This window comes from Crotalus tigris, unplaced genomic scaffold, assembly GCF_016545835.1.
Source record: "Crotalus tigris isolate CLP2741 ecotype Arizona unplaced genomic scaffold, ASM1654583v1 scf7180000017899.1852299, whole genome shotgun sequence".
Lineage (NCBI taxonomy): Eukaryota > Metazoa > Chordata > Lepidosauria > Squamata > Viperidae > Crotalus > Crotalus tigris.
In genome coordinates, this window is record NW_024096711.1 from 311,267 (window position 1) to 336,833 (window position 25,567).

The 25,567-nt window shown below is 39.5% G+C and overlaps 1 protein-coding gene across 1 annotated transcript in view; it reads left to right on the plus strand.

Moving 5' to 3' along the window:
- Positions 1 to 5,215: 5,215 nt before the first annotated feature.
- Positions 5,216 to 25,567, plus strand: part of COL18A1 (collagen type XVIII alpha 1 chain) — a 180,428-nt gene continuing 160,076 nt past the window's right edge. Inside the window, exons 1-2 of the mRNA XM_039344199.1 lie at positions 5,216 to 5,363; positions 5,604 to 5,671. Of these exons, the coding sequence (XP_039200133.1) occupies positions 5,353 to 5,363; positions 5,604 to 5,671 (79 nt within the window). The 5' untranslated portion in view covers positions 5,216 to 5,352. The remainder of the gene's footprint in view (positions 5,364 to 5,603; positions 5,672 to 25,567) is intronic.

The window sequence follows — 25,567 nt, forward strand, 5'->3', positions numbered from 1 at the left end:
CTGTTGTCTCATAAAAGCTGAGAAATAGGAATCACTCAGCTGAAGATTTAAATGTGTTTTCCCAATTTCAAAACAAGATTCAAGATACTGTACTTAAGAATACTTGAATGGCCTTTTAAAAATCCACAATCCCAATTTTATACCCATTGGCTGGCTATACTTTTGAGCATGAATCATAGAGTGGAGATTATTAATGAGAGCCTTGAGATCTAAATCTATATTTGTGGATTTCCTCAATGCTGGCAGATTTGACTGGCAAGTAAATTGTTATCACAATTACTTAAATGTGTTTCAGATAAGCTTCTGCCTATAACTTCTACTTGGACTAACGTAAGTATTTCAAATTAAAAATTAATTTCTTTATTCTTTACCAGCAACTATCAGAATTCCAACCAAATGATTTGTCCTTTTTTAGCATGTTCACTCAGTGGTTATACTGAGTACAAAGGAACTTATAGTGACCTGAAAAGACCAATGGATGCCCTCAACTGGTAGAAAGAGGGACCAGACCGGTCACCCTAATTCTACTGACAGGTAGGCTGGAATTGTACAGTCAAAACCTCAAAACAAAGCGATGGAACTAAGAGGAAATATGTATAAATATAGGAAAGAGAGAATAGGAAAATCAGATTCTTGTAAAGATAGCAAATTGCTAAAAGGCAACAAAATGCAATAATAAAACCCTCAGTGCTTGTTTTGGCTGTTTTCCTTGAGAAGATACTACATGTTCTGTCAGGTAACTGTGAAAAACAGGATGAAGGGGAAGAACTGGAGCTTTCTATTGACAGAAAAAAAATCAGGGAGTACCTACATTATTTTTATAGTCTGTCTTCAAGGACAGAATAATTCCAGAAGAAATGCATCTGTAACTTGTTGATGGTCTGGCTAAATATTTTTGTTTGAGACATCCTAGAAAAGAGGTGAAGGAGGAGACAACTGAAGGAAATCAACTGTTGTCCTCATTTTTGAAAAAAAATTAATAGAGGATTCAGGGAACTACAGATTAATCAATTTTATTTAGCCATCTGGGATGATTTTACAGGTCATTGGGAAGTCCAAGAGACATGCCAGAATTAATCTGGACTGTCTGACCATGAGTTCTGATACTGAAGCATAAATTACTTTCTTCAAGTTTGTCAGACACAACATTTTATTTTATCAGCAGAAGTCTTCATATAATTTTTTGCCCTTGGAGTAAAAGGTAGGCATTGTCTTGTTTATATTACATTATAAAGTCTGTGTTGTGAAAATGAATTATCTTTCAAAATATTTGGCTGTAGATCAGCTTGATGACTTGCTATACAAACAAATATCAAGCACATCAAAACATGTTAATTCAACATGGCATACCATGAGTGGTGATAAGAGTAAATGTGCTGTAATTTGCAGATGTGAATTAAAAATGTTTGCCACAGGATATAGATAAGATGTTATAAGTCTCAAATATCCATAATCAAATAAACTTGCAGAAAGTAGAGTAAGGATTGTCAAAACTCTCCTGAGAAATTCTAGTGAGCCTTTAGAAGATCCTTGCCTTTTTTTATGAACTAGAAGACATTTCCTTTACAATATGACATGTGTTCCTATTATCCTATTGGAAAACTCAATAAGGACTGTTCTGTATTGACCAAAAGAGACATACATTTCTTGCTACAGGATCAAAGCTATATCTTTTCATCCACTCTTCTCAAAAGTGTCAAAGTCAAAGCTGGAAAGTATAGGATCTCAAACCATAGTGATGTTGAAAAGTTCTCCACACTATTATTGTACGAAAATAACATCAGAACAGATGACAATATTTGTATTTGTAATTAAAAACATCTTCCAGTTTCATGTAAGACAAAGACACTGAACAATCTTATCAGCAGAGAACTTAGAATGACTAGGATTAAAGTAGGTAACACAAAACATCTGGATGCTATTATATGAGTCAATGTTCAATCAAGTTACCAAGTGCACTAACTGAACAACATTGGAGAACTTACTTTATTAAGGAAGGAAATGTAAAAAAGATGACAGTTACCAGAAGCTGAACCTGTGTTTTTATGATATGTCTTTTGCAATATATTATGGTGTTTTTTTTTTTGTTTCAGGTCAGGGCTGAATTCAAGCTAGTCTAAATCAATTCAATTCCATTTGCCTCATATTGTCAAGCCCCTGGGCTTGCCATGAGCTGGGAGACAGGGAGGACGCAGCCAGCAGCCGGCCGATATCCGCATGGGGGCCATGAACATTGCCCAACTCCCGACAGTCAGCTGGGAGTTGGGTCAGCATCCGGATCGGGGAACCGGCAGGGCCGCTACACACTGCCCGGCTCCCAACAGCCAGCTGAGAATCAGCCCAGCGTGTGCACGTCAGCTGGGAGTTGGTGGAAACGCCATGCGCCGCCCGACTCCTGAAGATTGGCTGGGAGTCGGCCCAGCCTTCGCATGTTGGCCCGGCTCCTAGGAATCAGCTGGGAATCAGCCCGGCTCCCGGTCGGCAGCTGGGAGTCGGCATGGCCGCCCATGGCCGTGGGTGCCTCCCTTCGAGGAATTGGGCGCCGGAGATGTCCCCACCGCCGGCTGGACATTTGATCTAAGCAAGCTGGACGAGGGGGGGATTATACCTTACTTTGGCTGCCTCTCCCTCCCACCGGGCACAGGGGGGAGGGGGCAGAGAGCTGCCTGGTTGCCTGAGAGAACAGCTGGAACAGCAGAGGCTACGTGGGTGCATCTGGAGGGTGGGAATGCGGACATTGAACTACACCTTTTATCCATACGGACCAGATGCTGGCTTGCTGATTGGGGTGGGGTTGGTGGGCGGAGCACATCTATGTAAAGTGCTGGGAGCAGTTCACTCCCAGTGCTGACTTTTTCTTTGCATTAAAGTTTCCTGGTCACCTGTTCCTTCTGTGTCTGGAGTTTGCCGGCAGCTGGCAGAGAACAGCTGACACATATGTCATTTTCTTCACATAAATGAATAGCTTTGTTCTGTTCTCTGTTTTAGGAGAAATTATTCAATCTCTTTCAACCCATGCAAAGAGGGACGCAGCCAGCAGATGTCTCTGTAGTAAATAGCAAGGAATCTTGTCCTGAAGCACCTTTCAGTGAAACCAGTTTATCATCCCAGAAGCTTTGAGTTCTGTATTGCATGAAGCAAAATGTGTTCTGTAAAAATGTAATAATAAAATGGTGTATAGCATACTAAAAAGCAGAGACATCACCCTGCCAACAAAAGTGCGAATAGTCCAGGCCATGGTTTTCCCAGTTGCTATGTATGGCTGTGAAAGTTGGACCATAAGAAAGGCTGAGCGACAAAGAATTGAGGCCTTTGAACTATGGTGCTGGAGAAGACTCCTACGAGTCCCTTGGACTGCAAGGCGTTCAAACCGGTCAGTCCTAGAAGAGATCAACCCCGACTACTCTTTAGAAGGCCAGATCCTGAAGTTGAAACTCAAATACTTTGGCCACCTAATGAGAAGGAAGGACTCACTGGAGAAGGGCCTAATGCTGGGAAAGATTGAGGGCAATAGAAGAAGGGGACGACAGAGAATGAGATGGCTGGATGGAGTCACTGAAGCAGTAGGTGTGAACTTAAATGGACTCCAGAAGATGGTAGAGGACAGGAAGACCTGGAGGAATGTTGTCCATGGGGTCGCGATGGGTCGGACATGACTTCGCAATTAACAACAACAAAAATGGTGTATCTATCAATATTCCATTATTATTTTTAACCAGCCCAAGGAATACTGCTGAGATCATTGAAAAATATACTGTCCTCGTTTAAAGACATTAATTGGGATCTGCAACTCCATCACTATCCCAACACAACTGGAAGGCACAACACCATGTGACTGTGCCGACTTAAGATGGCAGGTGCAGCCGCTCCATTTCTGATTGCCATTTGCATCCTCATGCCAGCTTCCCCACTGGCTTTGCTCAGCAGAAGATGGCAGTGAAGGGCGCTAAGGATGATCGCATGATTGTGAGACTCTGCAATGTCATATTTGTGAGGTGTTGACAAGCTGCCAAATTGTGATCATGTGACTGCAGAGACACTGTGATGGTTGCAACTACAGAGAACAGTCTTAAGTCCATAAAAGCCATCCTAACTTTGACTGGTTGCTGAACGAATGGTTGCTGAATAGCAATAGCCATAGTACTTAGATTTATGTACTGCTTTATAGTGCCTTAAAGCCCTCTCTAAGCAGTTTACAGAGTCAGCATATTGCCCCAATAATATGAGCCCTCATTTTATTGACCTTGGAAGGATGGAAGGCTGAGTCAACCTTGAATGAGAACTCCAACCTTTCCGGCTTGGTGAACTGGCAGAGGCAGCAGCAGTGGGAGGAAGAGGGGATGGTTTTGTGCGCACAAGTGCATGCACTGCTTTTACAAATGCAGCTTCATGCGCATGTGCGTGCACGGGCGGACTCACCCACCACTTCCACGGCCTGGTTTCGAACACGTTGTGGTCTAGCACTGGGCTGCAGACCAAAGGGACCCCTGCTGTAGAGGGGTATAGACATATATAAGGAGCTATGGATTCTTGTTGCAGGATACTTCCTTACCAATCAGGATATCCAGGTTCAAAAACATTCAAGGTGGAATGTTGACCTCAAGCAAAATACTGGATATCTTTGAACTCTACATCTTATTGGTCTATTCCTAAAATAAGATCATACGATTGGCTAAAGTTGGTCTATTCCTAAAATAAGATCATATACTTGGCTAAAGTTGCTATGATGTCATGGAAAGTTAATGGATGTTCAAATTCCAGAAAGGGCTGGAAAACAGTACTGTACTATTTCAATGCCAGCAGCAATGACTCAATTAGGCTAGGAAAAAAAATAGTATTTAATAATACTGGCATTATGAATTTGGCAAGAAAGAGGGAAACTGAAGCAATGTTCTAAACTCAAGGAGGAAGGTTTTCAGGTAGAAAAAAGAGGGAAGGAGGGTCTGGTCAGAATTGTTTGAATAAAGGGAGAAAAGAATAGTGAATTGAAAAAGAAAGATTGGTAGAGTTGGATAGGAGAAAAAAAAGCAAAGAAAGTGAAAATAAAATATTGAATAGAGTGGGATGCTCCTACAGACTAATTTAGGATAAGTACAATTTCATTTAATTGGCGGCGGCGGGGGGGGGGGGAATTCTTTAACTTTAAGCAATCAGGAACAGTCTTATTTTAGGGGTAGACCAATACCATAAGGGCCCCCGTGTTTACTTTGTCCTGATACCAGGCGGCGCTAGGACCTGGGGAGCATCCGACTAAGCGAGCGCGCTTCAGGAGGCGAGTCCTATTCCGAACTTGCTTCTGGCGGGCAAGAGACGGCAGCGACTGCCTCTTTGGCTTCGGCGCAGCGCAGCACCATGCGCATCAGGTGAGCGGAGCCCAGCCGAGCACGGGGCACCGGGGCCAGGGCGAAATATCTCTAACCTTTCTTTCTTTCTTTCTTTCTTTCTTTCTTTCTTTCTTTCTTTCTTTCTTTCTTTCTTTCTTTCTTTCTTTCTTTCTTTCTTTCTTTCTTTCTTTCTTTCTTTCTTTCTTTCTTTCTTCCTTCTTTTCTCCTTCTTCCCCTCCCTCTCCTTTCCTTTCCTTTCCCCCCTACTTTCATTTGCAGGTGTCTCCCCCGGCGGCTACTGCTCGGCTTCTTTGTTTGGCTGGCTGCACCGGCGTCCCCACAGCGAGGTAAGGCGAGGCGAAAGGTGCAGAAAAGGCGGAGGGGGGGGGGGATGCGCTCTTCTCCCCATCACCCGCCTGCAGGGAAGCGTGAGGTGCGCGAGTTCCCCACCAGCGTCTTGCAAGTTCCGCGCGGCTGAGTTGGAAGGGTTAGCCGGTTTCCAAGGGGCTGTCAGCCCACAAAGGGCGCCCTTACTTCAGTGAGATCCAGACCGAAGCCCATGTCCGGGGTGAGGGCGAAAGGGAAGCCCTGAACGTTTGCAGGTTCTCTTCTGAGACTTCCTTTCTCCCTTTTCCGAAGTTGCTTTGGAAGGTTCTCTTAGGGGTAGACGCTATTCTGAGGGCAGCAACCCAAGTAGCCTTGCTTGAAACTAATTTCCCTGGAAATGAGTGTAACTACTTCTGAATAGGCATGGCCCTGTGGTTCTGCCACTCTCACCCGCCAGCAGCCTGAATGCAAAGTTTGGGGTGTTGAAGGGTTAAACCAAATCTTTCTACATATTCATGAGAATTTGCTAGCTTTGGTGGGTGAATGACAGTGACAAATTCATAGAAGAGACTTCAGGGGACCGGTTTATTTCCTTGATTTTGGAGAGGTTAAAAAACCTTGCCCGTTGGGGTGATTTGATTCCTTTTATGAAGATGTTTGCCACTGTACTGCCCCCAAATAAGATACTGTTTAGTGTTATGAGATACAACATATTTGGGAGATTGTGGTGTTTGCTGCAAAAGAGCTCTCCCTCTCTTCCCCCTCCCTCCCTCCACCCACCAAGCTGTAGTTAAAATTAAAGTTAAATATTTGTCCAGAAGCTGCTTCCTAGCCAGTTAAAAAAAAAAAAAGCCATGGAATTACACAATTGGAAGAGACTATAGAAATAATTTAGTCCACCCCCTATCCGCCCTCAGTGCAGACTGTTTCTGGAAGAAGATCATCCAGCCTCTGTTTGAAGCCATCCATTGAAGGAGAACCAGCCACTTCATGTGACAGCCTCTTCCACTAGCTGACAGTACAGCCAGGAATCTAATTCTTAGTAGTTTTAACCCATTAGTGTTGCTCTCTGGAGCAAAAGAGGACAAGTCCATTCCTTTTCTAAGTAATAACAATTTAGATATTTGAAGACTTACCATGCTTCTCCCTTTTTTTCTGGAGACTGAACGTGCTCATGCCTTTTATATGAAAACCAGAAATGACGGATACAATTGCAAATACCTAGATTTTATTTAAAAATAAAAACACTTTTCTAACAGTAAGATCTATACACCAGTGAAACATCCAGCCTATGGAGATTATGGGTTTCCCATCTATGGAGGTTTTTAATAGGAGAATTAAAGGTATCTCTCTTGAGGATGGTTTAATTGTTTTCCTGGCACTTTGCAGAAGATTGGATGGAGGAGATGATCTTTGTAGTTTTTTTCCAGCTTCACAACTTTATGATTCTGTGAGCTGTTTCTTATAGGGCTTGGTTTCTAGACCATCCGACCATTGTGGTAGCACTTTTCTTAAGTTGCTTCAAGTTGTCATTGTCACTTTTGAATTATAGTGCACAAATTCCAGTATTCCAAGTGGAGTTCCACCAGGGCAGAGTGGAGTGGAGCAGTTGCTTCCCATAATCTGGACTCTGTGGTCCTGCTCATGCACCCAGCATTGCTTTATTAGATATGCTAGTTCATATTTAACTTGTGGTTGACAAGGGTGTCCAGATCCTTCCCCCAAGAACAAATGCCAAACCAGGTCTCTCTCTCTCATCCTATGTTAGTGGTTTTCAGACTTCCCATTCAGGAGGTGAATTTTACATTTCCCTTTGTTAAGTTCTACTCTCTTCATTTCAACCCATTGCTCAAACCTATCAAGCATCTTTAAATCTTTTGTCTCTCTTTCTCTCTCTTTAAAAGTAATAGCCAGCTCCCCCTCCCTCTAATGCAGTGGTTCTCAACCTGTGGGTCGGGACCCCATTTGGGGTTGAACGACCATTTCACGGGGGTCGCCAAACAACGCAGTCCACCATTTTTTTCCCTCTTTTCCTTAGCTGTGCTACTCCCTTTTATTCTATTGGCTTTTGAAAGCCAATAGAATAGACTCTCTTGAATAGAGTCTAATTCTATTGGCTTTCAAAAGCCAATAGGAATTGTCCAGGCTGTCTCTGCCCTGCTGAGCCCGCCAAAAGTCCCATTCTGCAAACGGTGCTGCACCAGTTGAGTAGTGCTCGACTTACGACTGGTTGGGGGTCGCGGCATTAAAAGGATTGAGAACCACTGCTCTAATGTTTGGATAATCTGCAGACTTTATCAGCATCCCTCAGCTCCCTCAAGGGAGCTGAGCCCTATGGCACTCTGCTTAATACTTCCCTCCAACCTGAAGCCCTCAGTGAGTACTATTTGGATGTGACTATTCAAGCCTATTTTGAGTCCTTCTAACAATAGTATCATTTCACCCATATTTTACCATTTGATGAAGGAGACTATCATAAGATACTCTGCTGAAAGCTTTGCTGAGTTTCAGGTATTCTGTATCTGTGACATTCTCCTGTTCTACTAAGCTAATAACTTCTAAGAAGGAGAAAATATTGGTCTGGCATGATTTCTTTCCCATAAAACCCCTCCCCTGCTGGCTCCTATTGCTGTACTTATAACAAGTCTATCTAAGTGCTCACAGATATGTGGCTTGATAATTGGTTTGACTGTCTTGCTTCCCTCGTCCGTTTCCTTACTCATTTTGAAGGCAGAGACAACAGTCATTTTTCTGGGACCTCATCAATCCTCCAGTTCTCACCGTATCTAGAAAGCAGTTCCACAATCTCCTTCATTAGTTCTTTCAATATTTTAGGATGTCATTTATCTATCCCTGGAGACTTGAATTAATCAAAATGAGCATGCTTACCTTCCTTACCTTCTCCTGGTCTATCCTGAGCCTCAGTGCCCTCATTTCCCCCACTGGTATAACAATGTCCAGCTAGGATTCCACTTGTCTTCTGGGAGAAGATAGATGCATGATAGGAAATAAGAAATCCTGCCCTTTTTTCCTCATCCATCATCTTTTCACCACTTTCTCCTTGCAATGGATTTATACGCACTTTGGCTTTCCTTTTGTTTTTAAGGAAAACCTGAGACTCACAGCATATTCCTTACCATTTTCTTATAAAGTTTTAATTAAAACTGTAGCCAAGGGTTTCCTTCTAACTTCCTGAAAGTTTTCATCCTCTTGCACAAATAGTTTCTTGCCTTTCTAGTTCGTTTTTAGAGTGCTTTAAAATTTCTTAACAATGGGTCTCACTTTATCTTCTCTGTAAATAAAGCAGGAGAACCCTGGAAAACCATGGATCCTAGACAGAATATTGTAGACTGAAAGATAGAATGTTCCCTCTGAAAACTGCCAGTGCAAATAGTGCTTTCAATGAAATATTCTTCTTTAGAATAGTGTCCACCATTCAATCAGAACTGAAGAAGCTTCTTGGATGAGAAGCACAACATCTTCAAGGATGTTTCTTCTTTGGAAGAAAACAATCTTGGTCAAATTCAAATGAGAATTGTTGAAAAAAATGCATCTCACCATAGTTATGCATTTTAAAATAAATTTCTGTCAATTGAAAACCTACAGTATTTTAATAAACACCTTTGATTTAAAATTGGTTCTCTTTTCTTTATTACCCAGTGTTTGCAATTTACACATTCCAGACTAAAAAGCTTTTTTTAGCTGAGTCTTAGGAAATGGCCCTGAGGCTATAAGTCAGAAGATCCTTTGCCTGTGTGTAACTCATTGAAATTCAATTTAAGATTGACCTAGCAGAACAGTTTTTAATACTACAATTGAGCAAGTAGAAAGAAATACTGTATAGAATCTTGCTGAAGTGGCTTGCAGTGGCATTAGAGGTCTTATTTTACAGGTGATATAGCTTCTGGTGATCCTTACTGGACATAAGTCTGTGTGTGGTACAGCTGGTCACTGTATATGCTTCTCATTCTCTCATAGAAAAAGGCCTTAAAAAGTTGGGATTTTATTGAACTAACAACCAAGCTGGAATTAAAAGGATAAAGTCAAGAGTGTTCCCGAAAGGTTTTAAAAATTAAACGTGTTTTGCAATGCATGCTGAGTGCAAATTTGCAAAGTGATCATAGCTGATATACAGTAAGATTTTTTTCTTTTCATTTCTAGCCTGGTCTTACACTTATGACCAGAACTCTAGATTTAAAGTCTTTGACAGTCTATGCAAGAAGCACTGTGAAAAGATTAGTTTCCTGTGGCTGTTGGAAAACTTGGTTACTGTATTGGCTTTTAGGTGAAGGTTACTAGCTTTTCACACATATTTTGTGAAGGAGCTTTGTCTTCTGCATGCTTTTATCTTCATAGGAACTAGTGTGTAATGTTGATGAGTAGATCAGCTTTTCAGTAGAGGAAATCTCTTGAGCACAGGTATTTGCCTGGTTAGTGTTCTGGGGCACTTTAATATTTAAAATGCCTTTGGCTGTTCATGAATATGAGTTAATAAACATCTTAGGTATCTGTATTATTAACCTATTAAATGTAAGACACAGTCTGGCTTTGAAGCTTAAGTGTGATCGGCGTGTACTACCTTTGAGTGGAATCCTGAGCGACACATTCTGTCAACAAATCTACACATTCCATGAAGCTTGTATTGACTGGTAAGTGGGAGAAAGGGAGGCCTTTATACTATGTCTCAATGGGAGCTTAGGACTTGTTTCATTCTCTGACTTCTAAGGCTAACATCTATTTGATTACAGCACAGTCAACATGTCAGGGCAAGGAGAGGAAAGTTTGCAGAGGGCAGGTGCCATTTCCTTCTTCTCAACATAGCACCCCAGGGAGAAAAAGTGTGGGGTTTAATTAATTAATACGTTGGTTTATTTATTCATCCAATTTTATATGACTGTCTCCCGCTATGCCATTTTAAAAATATTTTTTTAAAATCCTGCCTTTATTATTTTTATGAATACTTCAAGGTGATGAACATACCTAAAAGCCCTCCCTCCTGCTATTTTCCCCACAGTAACAACCCTGTGAGAGAGTTGGACTGAGAGAATAACAATAACAACCCTGTGAGAGAGTTGGACTGAGAGAATGTGACTGGCCCAAAATGATCTATGTCAGGGGTTCTCAACCTTGGCAACTTTAAGACTTGTGGACTTCAACTCCCAGAATTCCTCAGCCAGCTTTGCTGGCTGAGGAATTCTGGAAGTTGAAGTCCACAAGTCTTAAAGTTGCCAAGGTTGAGAACCCCTGAATTCTATGTCATTGCAGGCTTTATTAATCTAGATGATAAACTCCTCATACTGACTGGCAGATTTTTTGCTATGCTGTGTCAGAGTGATTTCCCTCCTAGATTTGAGCTCTGATAAGGGGAATCTAAGAGACCCTAACTTTGAAGATCACAGTGCTTCATAGCTGAAATGTTTCTGGAGGAAAATACATTTCTGGGTTGCAAAAGGAAGCATTTCTCTTGATAAAGATTCACATAGGACTCCTGATCTAAAATCAAGATTAATATACAGCCACACACACACTGTTCACATTTTTAGTTTCACACCATTCATGGAATACTGGAAAATATATTGTGATAGTGGTATGGATATTGCATATAGCCAAGGATAAAAAAATATGGTTCATATTTGTAATATATTCACACGAGAGGCTAAGCGTGGCTTAATATTAATCCCATTTAAGCAATTCAGTACTGAATATGTGCAGGATATAATGACATATCTGTTGTTTCCTATCTTCTCTTCAGTTGCCTTTGTGGTGCCTTGATTGCTTTTATGAAACCCTCTGGGCCAGAAGCATTGTGTGCAAAAAGGTTGAATTCCCTTTCCTTCCCTCTGTGCTCCCAGTTCACACACCACACAAACTTGCTGTGTGTGGGGTGAAAACAAAGTAGGAGTCGAGAAGACATTGTTGCAAGAGTAACGCCACTGTGTGACTGTATTTACTCTCTAAATCTTTTTTCTCTCGAAGTGGCTTTTAACACTTCTTCTTCTTGTGCCATATCCGTTATCGGACATTGGCGACCATGTTGGCGATCCTGTTTTTATCAGCAGCCGCACAAAAAAGTGCTGCTGAGTTTTGTCCAAACCAGTCCCTTAGATTTTGAAACCACGATGTTTTTCTTCTGCCTGGACCTCATTTGCCTTCAATCTTTCCCTGGAGGATTAACACAAAGTAAGCATTTAACACAAAGTAAGCATTTGCCCTAAACTGGGTAACCCAATAGAAGAGGGATAAACTAACCAACATCAAGAAATGGTTGCAAATTGTGTTTATGCTGGTCTGCTTTAATTATCACTTGATCTGTGATCCAGGTTCCGATGGCATGCAAATCAGCTGCATTATGGTTTAATCTATTATATAGAATATCGAATAACTGAGTTGGAATGGACCTACCATGTCAGTATGTGCAAAAGAAAGAAAAGCCATTAAGGTGAGACCATCGGCCCTGTTCTCTGCTGAAAAAAGAAAGCTTCCTAATCAGTGCAATGTAGATATTTACCAAGTTTGCCCCTGGTGGTCTTAAGTTTATGTGATCTTGTTTGTCACCTACCCTTATTTGTTTTTGTACTTATTTATTTTATTTTCCTTATCTTTTCTTGAACTGATATCTTGTGATAATTCTAATTTACTTTCTGCCTCTTCCTGGTCAACCACTGATATTAATTTTCATTTTCAACCTAATGTTGAGATTGAATCTAATAGGAAAAAGAGCTTCATGCCTGGATTTTCCAGGTTGGCTTTGATAGTCATTGATCTGCAGCTGTTAAAAAAAGTGACTTTTATGTATATTTTAAAACACAGTATATCAACACTGGAGAATTTAGAGTAGGCCTTGCTGTTCTTCATTGTTGCTTTTCTATGGCTGCTTAATAAATCTAGTTGGTATTAGGGTTGGTATTAGGGTCAGGGCAGATGATAGCACCAGGCTGATCTTGATTGATTGTTCCATGAGCAAGATTGGATCTAGTTGCTAGCTAGGTGGGTGTCCATTGGAATTCTGTTGGTGGGATATGAACTGGGAAGACAAAATCTTATTCCTGAAGAAGATAGTACAGTATTGCTGCTAAAAAATTACATGACTGTATTTGCATGTTCTTCAAGAGTTAAATTTGCATGTTCTTCAAGAGTTTGATTTCAGGGAAGTTTTATAATTTTACTTTTAATTGTGTCAGGAGGCAATTCTTGATCTTGTAGCATTGGTGTTGGTGCTTGACTTTTAATCTTTCAAATCCTGTTGCTTCTAAATATATAAATGGACAGTAGGCCTATATTTTAAGCTGACATTTCACTTTTTAAAAATAAACATATGCTAATATATAATGTTACTTTTCCCCCCCTTTGGGTTATATGAATCTGTGTATACCATTATTTATGGCCAAGTGTGATACAGGAACTAAGATATTAGACTGGAGCTGCAAAAATCCACATGACAAACAGAACTGTTGCTGCCATCTGATGTTTATATGCATTTTTGCAGTGTGAAGCTGGTAGCCCAATTATGAATGTTCCACAGTGTGCACAGTTGTCCTCTGGTTTGGTATTGACAGCTACACTTTATAGGCGTATTCTGTGGGAGGAAAGAATGGTAGGATGAGAATCTGTGTGAACTGGGATATATTATAGTTTATTTCCCAAATTTATTTGATAAGAAATTTCATCCTTGACTAGTGACTCCAAATACAAGTTTGGAATATTAATGTTTTTTCTTGGCTTGCAAAGTTTAACTATGAATGCCTGTTCAGGATTGCAATAATTACTCATTAAACACACATATTTCCTGTGATATTATGGTCATGAATAGAGCAGTTGATACTTCATGTTGGTAAGTGGAAGACTATGGTCTAAGTCACCTTAATACAGATGTAGCAATTATTAGGGGTTAAAAACAGTGTGGTTTTGAGCGTATACAGACTTTTGCATTGTTTTGACTGGAACCATTTGTGCCTAGCTTTCTCAATAATGATTTATGTAATCACTCAAATCATAATTGATAGCAATGGAGCTTAATGCCTATCATGGTCATGTCTTCAGCAGGTGGCAGCAGCTAGCCAAACCTAGCAAGACTTGAAAAGCTAAGTTGAGCCATTTAATACTTGAATGAGAGACCATAAGGAAATCTAGGTTAAGTGGAGACTAAAAAAATCTTCAGAAGGTGTCAGACTCACCTTCTTCTATATTGTTGCTAAGAAAATTATGTGGTTATAACCCTGGGAGTCAGCAGGAAATGAACTCAACCTGAGGAAGATTTATTGTATGGAGTGCTGAATATTTAATAGCAGTGAAAGATATAGCTGAACATCAATGGATATATAACTTAATATATCCAATTTGCCTCCAGAAGTTGTTAGGACTACATTAAAATGTGGGCTTAGCATATGTGGCTAATTTCCAAAAAGCAAGAATTCCTTCTAGGTTTTTTTTTCAGTATAGAGAGGTTCTGACATTTTTGAATGTGTAGATAATTTGGAAAGGAGCATAAAATCATAAAGTGGAATAAGATGTTGATACATAGAAAAAAATTGTTTCCACTTTACCCAGGACATAGATAAGCAAGTTGAAATAGTGCTCTTGTGTAATAATGATTTCTGGCTCCTGACCCTCTATATCCCCAAAATGTGGCAAGCACTGCACTATTCTAATTATAGTTGCCTAAATATAGTGTTAGGAGCAATCAAAAATATCTTCTTTGCTCTATTTTTAAAGTTATAGTTGAATTAGTGGCCAAGTCTATTTCTTTGTACATATTTGTAAATTGGCGGGGGCACAGTTAAATACAAATATTTCTGAACATTTTCCTGTAGCACAAACAAACAAACAAACAAACAAATAGGGTGTCTTGTGAGAAGGAAATAATAGAATAAGAATAGAGAGGACACATTTAGTTGCCAATATTTTTTAAAAAAAATGTTACTGATTTGTATCTGACCAGGAAGTTTAAAATAGCCAACAAAATAAAAATACAGAAATAAATTGGAAACAGACTGATTAAAACTTTATGTGTACAGAAAGAAGGCCAGACAGAGAGATACACACACTTATAAAATCATCAAAACTTGAGAAATCCATAAGGATTGGTTTGCCTTTCCTAAGAATGACAAATTATCCACTTAAATTATGATTAGTTCCATGGAAAGCAAATACCAGCGTTATCTTCTCTTTTCACATTTTCACCCCCTTTTACATTTTGTTTCGTTCCTTATCTACAGGTGCTTCCTCCACCAAATATCCCATTTTTGGAGGATACAATATGTTCCTTTTCTTTGGATTTCACACAGGAGGGAAGAGCTAATGAGGGTGCACTTTGTTCTTTCCTTTGACACTTTTAAAAGGAAACATTTGCCTGAAATATGTTGGTGGCATGCAGTCAAAAGATGCAAGGAAACCATGCTTAGATTGCTTTTGGCAGAAAATACAAGTTTATTCTTGTGCTGGCCAAGGAAAAAACAGCGTGCTGTTTGATGTGGATGTCATATAAAAGTAACTTCAATTTGTACTTTAAAACAGCTTGCAATTAATATGTATTGTAGTTTTGAAGTGGACATTTGCTTACATGTATTGGCATAAATAACTGCATAGACTCCACATTATACAGTAGCTTCTTTTTATGAGTAATACATTTAATGGAAATTCAAGTTGTGCTGATAGTTCATCCTCTGTTTTCCCAGCCTGAACTTGTCATATAATAGCCTAATTATTCTGTGTACCAATAAAGAACTTAGATTATCTGACATATACACTGGATAATCACATTCGCATTTCCATAACCCAAAGAATATATTGTGTAACAATTGGGAGAAAGGTGGAAGTTAATGCAGGTGAATGTTTTTTTTTAAAGAAATAAGTCTGCTATGAAAGCGCCAGGAATTAGAAATAGGTTTACAGAAAGGCAAGTGAAGATGTTTGTGTATCTTGACTTTGTATTAATCACTTCGGCTTCAACTTGCAAACATGATGATATAGCATTGGAATTAAGAATGATTCAAGATGTATTTGTAAAGCCCAAGTGAATAAGAAAGGTTTCCACCAGTTATAAAAAAATCATGAAGATGCCAGACAAGATGCTCTCATGAGAATCCTGTAGGCCAGTGGTTCTCAATCTGTGGGTCGGGACCCCATTTGGGGTCGAACGACCATTTCACGGGGGTTGCCAAACAACGCAGTCCGCCATTTTCCCCCCCCCCCTTTTCCTTAGCTGTGCTGCTCCCTTTTATTCTATTGGCTTTTGAAAGCCAATAGAATAGACTCTCTTGAATAGAGTCTAATTCTATTGGCTTTCAAAAGCCCATAGGAATTGTCCAGGCTGTCTCTGCCCTGCTGAGCCTGCCAAATTCCCATTCTGCAAATGGTGCTGTACCAGGTGAGTAGTCCTCGACTTATGACTGGTTGAGTAGTCCTCAACTTACGACCGGTTGGGGGTCGCGGCATTAAAAAGGTTGAGAACCACTGCTGTAGGCAGAGGTCCCCAACCTTCTGGGCACCAGGGACTGGTTAAATGAAGAGAGATTTTTCCGTGGAAGGGAGGGGGCTTGGTTTTGTGTGCTGCCTGAATCTTGTGAATGGGGCTTTCCTTGTTTGTGCGGACTGGTTGCTGGCATGCCGCGGCTCGGTACTGGTCCACGGACCAGGGGTTGGGGACTCCTGCTGTAGGGATCTGGAGTTTCTGGAAGTTATCTCAATATGTGGAGAGAGGCTATTTGGTTATTTGGAAGACCAGAACCCTGAGACATAGAGGGCTTTAAAGATTTACGATAACATTTTATTAATTGCACTTTGGAAACAGACAACTGATGAAGTTGACAATATTGTTTTCTGTTCAGCTAGTTCCATTCAACAATCTAACAACAATAAAGGTTTCAAGAGATCTTCAAAAGCCAGCCTATGTTAAAAGTTTGTTTTGGTGTTCTTTTAACAGCTGGATTATGGGTACATTTTGTGATGATTTTATAATAATATATTGCAACTTAGTTTTTTAATCAAATCCAGAGAAATTTCCATTACAATACTAATAGTAATTTATCTTCATTTTATCCAGAGAAGTACGTCTATTGAGTATTTGAGAATCCACAGAGAACTCAGACTTTATTTGCTTGATGGTCTGACACTGAAATTAAATTAAAACTTTATTAACAATTGCTTATTGTACAAACGTTAACTGTAAATACTGTGGAGGAGACACTTTGCTGTTGTGCTGTTGCTTTCTTTCTTCTGATCCTTGTCAGTTGCTATGACTGGAGGAAATAATCCAAACGCTGCAAAGGATGGGTGAGGGGAAAACAGACAAGATAACGGGAAGTAGTAGCACTACGCTCATCCTCTTGAAACGCTTGAAGATGGACCATATTGAAGTGAGCAGAGCACCAGAAACATTTGCAGCTTTTAAAAAAAATATTTCAAGTAGGATGCACATTCCTACTGAAAGACAATAAATTAAATTGCCATTATTTTCATCAACATTAAACACCCATTTGCCTTTTCTTTTACATCCTTGTTCTGGACACCATAGCTGAACAGGCACAGCCTCCTTGCTTAGTTTGACTGCAGGGATAAAGGGTCTCTGCTCTCCTCATGGAAAGAATTGGATTGCCTTTAATTTATTGAGGCCAGCAGCTCCTGAGGACCCATATGGATTCATCTATTAAGCTTTCTTGGCATGATGTCAAAAGTTTTTCTATTGCTTTCATCTGCTTTTTTTTTTTTAATACTTTCCAATCTAGCCAACTGTCTTGATTTTATGTGATGGTTTTCCATCCAGGAACTAACCAGAACTGATTGGCTTTCTGGATCAGCTGAATTACCACTCACGTGAAATATGATTCTTGTAACGTGAGGGCTTTCAGTCTCCCTGCATTCCTGGAAGCCTTTCCAGGAGCAGGAGAAATGTGAAGCCAAGCAAACCTAGGTAGGTGCTTTTAAAGTGATGACTAACTAGCCCAAAGGTTTGTTGATTTTAAGAGCTCCATAAAAGCTGACAAGCTCATTTCCCTTGTTTGCCAAACATGGCAAAACAATTTAGTTTTATTGAGGTCATTTTTTCAAATAACAAGAACAAAACAGGGGGAAAGACAATTCAGCTATTTATTTGGGGACAATATTGCACTAGTATAGTGAACAGACTCTAGATTTGGGATCTTGGAAAGTGTGTATATTTCCCAACAATAGACTCTTTTCTTTTATATATACATACATATACATGTATCATTTCTTCTTTTCTTCCTAGAAAATATATGTCCACCCAACTCATAAAATGTGACTCTGGACAGTGTGCAACAGTGTTCTTTACATTGGTATACTCATGTCTTATTTTTAATAAAATCAAGTAATATGCAGGAAGAGCCGTAGCATTTAATTTTGTTTTCATTTAAGTTGAAATGTATCAGCTTGGTTTTTGACATATAAAGCTATATCTATCATTTTAGCATAGTACACTATGCATATAAAGCTATCTCATTCATTTTAGCATAGTACATTATGCATTTAGACTTATTTGCAATTTGCAAATAAGTCAGGAAGTTTGTTTTATGGAGAGAGTGAGAAATTTGAGCAGGAAACAGCTCATATTATAGAATTAAGGTTATAAAGCTCATTAAAAAGTTGATATTAAGTAACTGGTTCTATGTCATTACTGAATGCTAGCTGAAAATATTTATTTTACAGGTAATCCTCAATTTACGACTACAATTGAGCCCAAAATTTCTGTTGTTAAGTGAGACAGTTAAATGAGTTTTGCCCCATTTTATGAACTTACTTGCCACAGTTGTCAGGTGAATCACTGCAATTGTTAAATTAGTACTTGTTAAGTGAATCTGGCTTCTCCCGTTGACTTTGCATATCAGAAGAAGGTTGCAGAAGGTGATCACCTGATCCTGCAATCCTCATAAATATGAGCCAGTTGCCAAGCATCTGAATTTTGATCACGTGACTCTTGGGAATGTGAAAAACATCAAAGAGTCACTTTTTTTCAGTGCCCTTTTAACTTTGAAAGGGTCAATAAAAAATGGTTGCAAAGCAAGGATTACCTGTATTAGTTCTGCATGTGGCTCCTGTTAATGCAGACTCTGAATGAATTACATCCCCACCATCAGTAAACAAGCTTAAAAGAGTAAAAATATTGTACATACAATAGTGCCATAATGGGAACATCCTTTTCATGCACCAGCTAGTATCACAACTGAGTTGAATGAACATTTCTGTGGCCTATTTCTTGCTTTATAAAAGGTATTTAGAAATGTGAATAACCAACTGAAGTGCAACATAATCCTTGCGTGCACTTGTCTGTAGAGAACATTATGGAATTGGTTATGTCACAGGGTGAAATTGTGTCAGGTAAGGGCATGCTCTTGATGCCATTTATTAGTGATGGCCTAAGCCAGGGGTAGGCAACCTTGGCTTTTTTATGACTCATGGACTTCAACTCCCAGAATTCCTGAGGCTGGCTCAGGAATTCTGGGAGTTGAAGTCTATGAGTCATAAAAGAGCCAAGGTTGCCTACCCCTGGCCTAAGTCAACTCTCAGCGATGTAGACTAGCAGCCAGATTTTCATGCAAGGAGCCTCACTTTTTTTGAGATACTTATTAAAGAAGCTTTCTTGATCTAGTTTACTTACTTATCTGCTTTGTGATCTCAAATAATAAAGGGGATTGGTATTATTTGCTAACTTCAGAATTTGTAGTTCATTGTAATGCGCTGCATTGTGTCTACTGATGCATTTAATGTTTGTAAAGTGCTGCAGTTGGCAAATTGTTGCCCTTTATTACTGCTTAGCAGCATAACAGTTGATTATCAGCCTAAGAGTAGAAGGCAATGAAATAAAAGCTGTTCTGAATGGCAATAATGGGAGGGCAGTCTTTTTCAAAATCTTTTAAATGTAAGAGCAGGTTTTGAGGAAGAATATATTGAAGAGACATCCTACCTTCTAGGTTGTGCAAAACATTTTGATTTAAACAAGTTCTGTGCTCAAAATGCTCATCAGGGGTTGTCAGAAATGTATTGATATACTTCCTGGTAAATAAGAACAAACCGTTTTGAATGTAAAACATTTTGCACATAAGCAACTGTTCATAAGCTTGCAGGTTCAGAGGCAGCTGACCCCTGAGCACTAGTTATGAATAAATAATACTAGGACAAGGGACTGTTGCCTTTATAATTTCTTGTTATTGCTTTTGTTTCTTAGAGGCATCATTTTGGCTAGATCCTATAACTTCTTGGGTATGGAATTAAAAATAAGGTGCACAAATGTTTTCTTGAAATCCTACTGGGCTGTTCCAGAGAAGGATGAGTGAAGGAAGTTGGGAGTGTGTGCCAGGGGTATGTACTCCCTAGAGGATTGCCCAAGCATGAAAGTAATTCTTGTCTGCCCAGCTGTAGGAAACAGACACCTGTATTGAGCAGCAGTGATACAGGACAATGCTGGAGATGGATGATAACAGCAAAGGCATTGTTTCACATGACATGGAAGAAGGCAAGGTAAACCACTCCTATATTTTACTAAGAAACCCCTCATGGATAGATAAGGTAAAGTGACTGATGATAGATAGATAGATAGATAGATAGATAGATAGATAGATAGATAGATAGATAGATAGATAGATATTGTCATTTTTACTGTGGGCACAATGACACACATTAAAAATGAAATTTAGTTGCTTCCTCTCAAAGTGTACAAATATATATCACACATTTAAAATATACTATATACAACATTTGAATAGACCTACACCCTTACATATAAGTAACATATAAATATTAATCACTGTCCATCTTGAGTACATAATGGAAGGAGAAAGCTTTAGAGTTCACAAGGTTAATACTGTATGGGACAAAACTGTGATTGAATCTGGATGTTTTGCTTCAGATACCACGGAGCCTCCTCCCAGAAGGTAACAAGGAAAACAGGTTGTGAAGAGGATGTGTAGTGTCCCAGACAATCTTGCGGACCCTGCTCAAGCAACACTTATATGCTATGTCCTGGATGGAAGGGAGGGAACTGCCAATGATCTTTTCAGCCATCCTCACCACTTTCTGCACTGCCTTCCTGTCTGAAGCAGTGATGCTTCCAAACTAGACTGTGATGCTGTATGACAGGATGCTCTCAATAGTCCCTCTGTAGAAAGTGTAAGGATAGGGGAAGGAAGATGTGCTTTTCTCATGCGACGATGATCATGCTGGATAATGGCCTCTCAAGTTGGATGATACTAGACATGCTATTGAGGAAGAGCTTAGGATCTTTCAGAGAACTGTTTGCATTTCTGGTGTGGCTTCTTGCTATCTAGTTGCTGATGTTAAGGAAGAAAAGCCGGAAGCCCCTAGAAATACAGTGAGAACATGGAATATAAGAAGTGTGAACATGGGGAAGAACGATACAGTGAAAGATGAAATGAATCAACTATATTTTAACTTCTTTGATATCAGCAAACTGAAATAGCTTGGAATTGGACACTTTCAGAACTTCTCAAGGTCACAAAAGCATGAGGAGGAACAGCACAGATTTCACAGTCAGGGAGAACATAGGAAAGATAATACTTGAGTATAATGCAACTAATGACCAAAACAATATCAATTAGACTTTGTGTGCAACTCTTTAATATGATATCCAAGTTCATATTCCAACCACTGATGCAGAAGAAGAAGAGGCTGATGAGTTTTATGGTTAAGTTCAATTAGAAATTGAGAAAACATGAAAGCAAGATGTGCTGCTTGTGGTTGGAGAAGTTGAAAAATATTAAAGAAGAAAATATAAAGTAATTGGATTGCATGGCTTAGGAAATCGAAATGAAGCAGAAAAAGGATTCTCAGTTTCTGCAAATCCAATGATTTCTTTGTTGCTAACAAAGTGTTCAGACAACAAAACAACATATAAATGTCTATATAAATAGACATCACCAGATGGAATACAAACCATTTGACTGTATGATTGGTACAAGGAAGTGGAAGAGCTCAGCTATAATAGAAAAGACATTGCCAGAGGCTGACTGGGGAACAGATCATCAACTGTTCCTGTGCAAGTTCCAAGACAGGCTGAAGCAGGAGAAGAAAGCTAGCCAGTTTCCATGGTATAATTTTGAGCACATGCCCACCAGTTTCAAGGAGAACACCAGGAATCATTTTCAAATCTTGACCCTTATTGATAAGGAACCAGAGGAACTATGGGATGAAATCAAAGACTTTGTTGATAATGAGAATGAAAAACAAATTGCAAAAGAACCAAAAAACAAAAGAAAGCAATCTGGATGTCAAAATAAACTGTGGAAAAATTACCAGTGACAGCATAAATCCAATAATTGAGGTTGCTCTACAGCACAGTTCCATTGTTGTGGTTTCTGCTGTTGGGTTAGGCAGGACAGTATAATCCTCAATCTAAATGTAATGTTTAGGCATTAAAATGTGTGTATAGCGTGTGTATGCAAGAGGGGGAAAAATCTAACTGCTCTTTTAAGCCTTGTTTTCATTCAAAATATTTGGGAAAACTATATTTCTTCTTCTTGTGCCATATTCGTTATTGGACATTGGCGATCATGTTGGCAATCCTGTTTTTATCAGCAGCCGCACAAAAAAGTGCTGCTGAGTTTTGTCCAAAACTTAGATTTTGAAGCCACGATGTTCTTCTTCTGCCTGGACCTTGTTTGCCTTCAATCTTTCTCTGGAGGATTAAATGGAGTATGCCGTGAAAACTATACATATAGTGCAAATACACATACATACATACAGGTGAAACTCGAAAAATTAGAATATCGTGCAAAAGTTCATTTATTTCAGTAATGCAACTTAAAAGGTGAACCTAATATATGAGATAGACTCATTACATGCAAAGCAAGATAGTTCAAGCTGTGATGTGTCATAAGTGAGATGATTGTGGCTTACAGCTCATGAAAACCCCAAATCCACAATCTCAGAAAATTAGAATATTGTGAAAAGGTTCAATATTCTAGGCTCAAAGTGTCCCACTCTAATCAGCTAACACCTGCAAAGGATTCCTGAGCCTTTAAATGGTCTCTCAGTCTGGTTCAGTAGGAATCACAATCATGGGAAAGACTGCTGACCTGACAGTTGTGCAGAAAACCATCATTGACACCCTCCACAAGGAGGGAAAGCCTCAAAAGGTAATTGCAAAAGAAGTTGGATGTTCCCAAAGTGCTATATCAAAGCACATTAATAGAAAGTTATGTGGAAGGGAAAAGTGTGGAAGAAAAAAGTGCACAAGCAGCAGGGATGACCGCAGCCTGGAGAGGATTGTCAGGAAAAGGCCATTCAAAAGTGTTGGGGACTTTCACAAGGAGTGGACTGAGGCTGGAGTCAGTGCATCAAGAGCAACCACACATAGACGGATCCTGGATATGGGCTTCAAATGTCGTATTCCTCTTGTCAAGCCGCTCCTGAACAACGTCAGAAGCGTCTTACCTGGGCTAAAGAAATACAGAACTGATCTGTTGCTCAGTGGTCCAAAGTTCTCTTTTCTGATGAGAGCAACTTTTGCATCTCATTTGGGAACCAAGGACCCAGAGTCTGGAGGAAGAATGGAGAGGCACACACTGCCAAAAGCACCAAAACCTGGTTCAATGACCGTGGGATTACTGTGCTTGATTGGCCAGCAAACTCGCCTGACCTGAATCCCATAGAGAATCTATGGGGCATTGCCAAGAGAAAGATGAGAGACATGAGATCGAACAATGCAGAAGAGCTGAAGGCCGCTATTGAAGCATCCTGGTCTTCCATAACACCTCAGCAGTGCCACAGACTGATAGCTTCCATGCCACACTGCATTGAGGCAGTAATTGCTGCAAAAGGGGCCCAAACCAAGTACTGAGTACATATGCATGCTTATACTTTTCACAGGTCCGATATTGTTCTACGTACAATCCTTGTTTTATTGATTGCATGTCATATTCTAATTTTCTGAGATTGTAGATTTGGGGTTTTCATGAGCTGTAAACCATAATCATCTCACTTATGACACATCACGGCTTGAACTATCTTGCTTTGCATGTAATGAGTCTATCTCATATATTAGGTTCACCTTTTAAGTTGCATTACTGAAATAAATGAACTTTTGCACGATATTCTAATTTTTCGAGTTTCACCTCTCTCTCTCTCTGTGTGTGTGTGTGTATGTATGTGTGTGTGTGTGTGTGTGTGTGTGTGTATAGTCAAAATGAGCTCACACAACAGAAAGAAATGTAAATTTATAAAATATTCACTATGATGGGAGAGGAATGGCTTCTGATCCTACTGTGAAGCACTGTGGTAGGTCCTAATTCTAGTGTTAATGACCCATAGTCTTCACTTTTCGAATGGCTAAACTGTAAAACAATGGCTGTGGAATTATTTCCTAAGAGGATGATTCATAACATAAATCCCAAAGCACAGGATTTCCCTTTGAGTGGGAATGTGCAGAAATTGTGTGGTTAGAGAAGCATTCTTTTTTAATTCTTCTAAATAAATGAAATGGGCTTTGGAATCTCTGAAATGTATCCATGTCCTGGAGCATAAATGTTCCATCTTGAGAGAATTTTCAGATGTCATTTTTTTTGATATATGGAGCATGAAATGATAATTTACATTGCTTGTATTTCCCAAATATCAGTCAGCATATTTTACATCTAATCTTTTTTTGTTCAAAATTGCTAATATAAAGACTGGCCTAGTTGTTTTCTCTTGTTTTCTACTGGGAAAGTGAGTAATTCTCACAGAATGAAACATTTATTTTTATTTTAACAACTGAATTTATATTTCTAAAAATGGTGGTCTTAATATTTTTCTTCTTTCTAGTTGGTTCTGGGAGGCCCCCCAGTGCAATCTAATAATACTTTGAACATGAAAAGGGCCAGGTTGCATATCTGAAGGTTTGCTGTCACTCCAGCTAAGAAATGAAACAGGTATAGGTAATGCTTTGAAGATTAGTCATGTTATTACTCCTATCCTTTCTTCCTGACTTCTAATTTCCTGATGAAGTTTCTTAGAAATGTGAAAACCTGAAACTTAAGTTTCAGTTGGTTTAGTAAAAGGCAAATATAGAATTTTGAATTTTCTTCCCTAATGGCCAACATGGTTACTGTTAGCTTTTTTGTATTCACAGACACAGATGTAAGGATTTGAATCTGGACATGTCTTCTGCTTTTTCCAAATTTCAGAATTTTCATTGGAGCTCTAGAGCAGCTGTTCCTTCCTTTGTGGTTTAGCTCAGTTTCAGATGTCATATGGCAGCTGAAGGCACCACCTCTTCCATGGTCTGGCCAGATCCCTTCCCAATAGGCTTATGATGGTGTTAGTTGGATACTTTGTAGATAGCTTGGAAAGTTCTTTCTTATTCATAATCTTCTGCTTCTGTGGGCCTGGGGTGATAAAAGAAAGCAGAAAAGGATCCAAGAATTAGTTCAAAGCCCAGCCAGTTGAGCTGGAGAACTTCTATTTGGAAGTGTATATGGTAGTTAAGTAGGGTTGTTAGTGATACGGTGTTCTGCTGGATGAGATTGTTTTCCCTTCTGTTGTTTGCAAGTTGATCCTAGCAACTGGGCTTCTTTTCTTTTTGATTTGAAACATTTCCTTGCTTATCAAGGTAGCTTCTACCTGGATAAGCAGCAAAACATTTCAGACCAAAAAGAAAAGAAGTCTGGTTGCCATGACTCAACTTCCAGACAGCTCTGCCTGGATGACTGAGAAGCTTCATCGACATTTTCCCTTCCCTTCAGCTGTTGCAGAATAGTAGGTTAGCACAATGGAAATCCTAACGGGCAGAAACAGGCCTGGGGGAAAGGGGTGGATGATCTATCAAAATATAATAGTAATAACAAAGGGGTAGAGCCAAGGAAAGATAGAATGCATATAAGGATTTGGTTATCATATAACACATCAACATGAATCTTAGAAAACAGACAGTATATAAGTGGAATTGATTGCATGGTCTGTGTAGCATA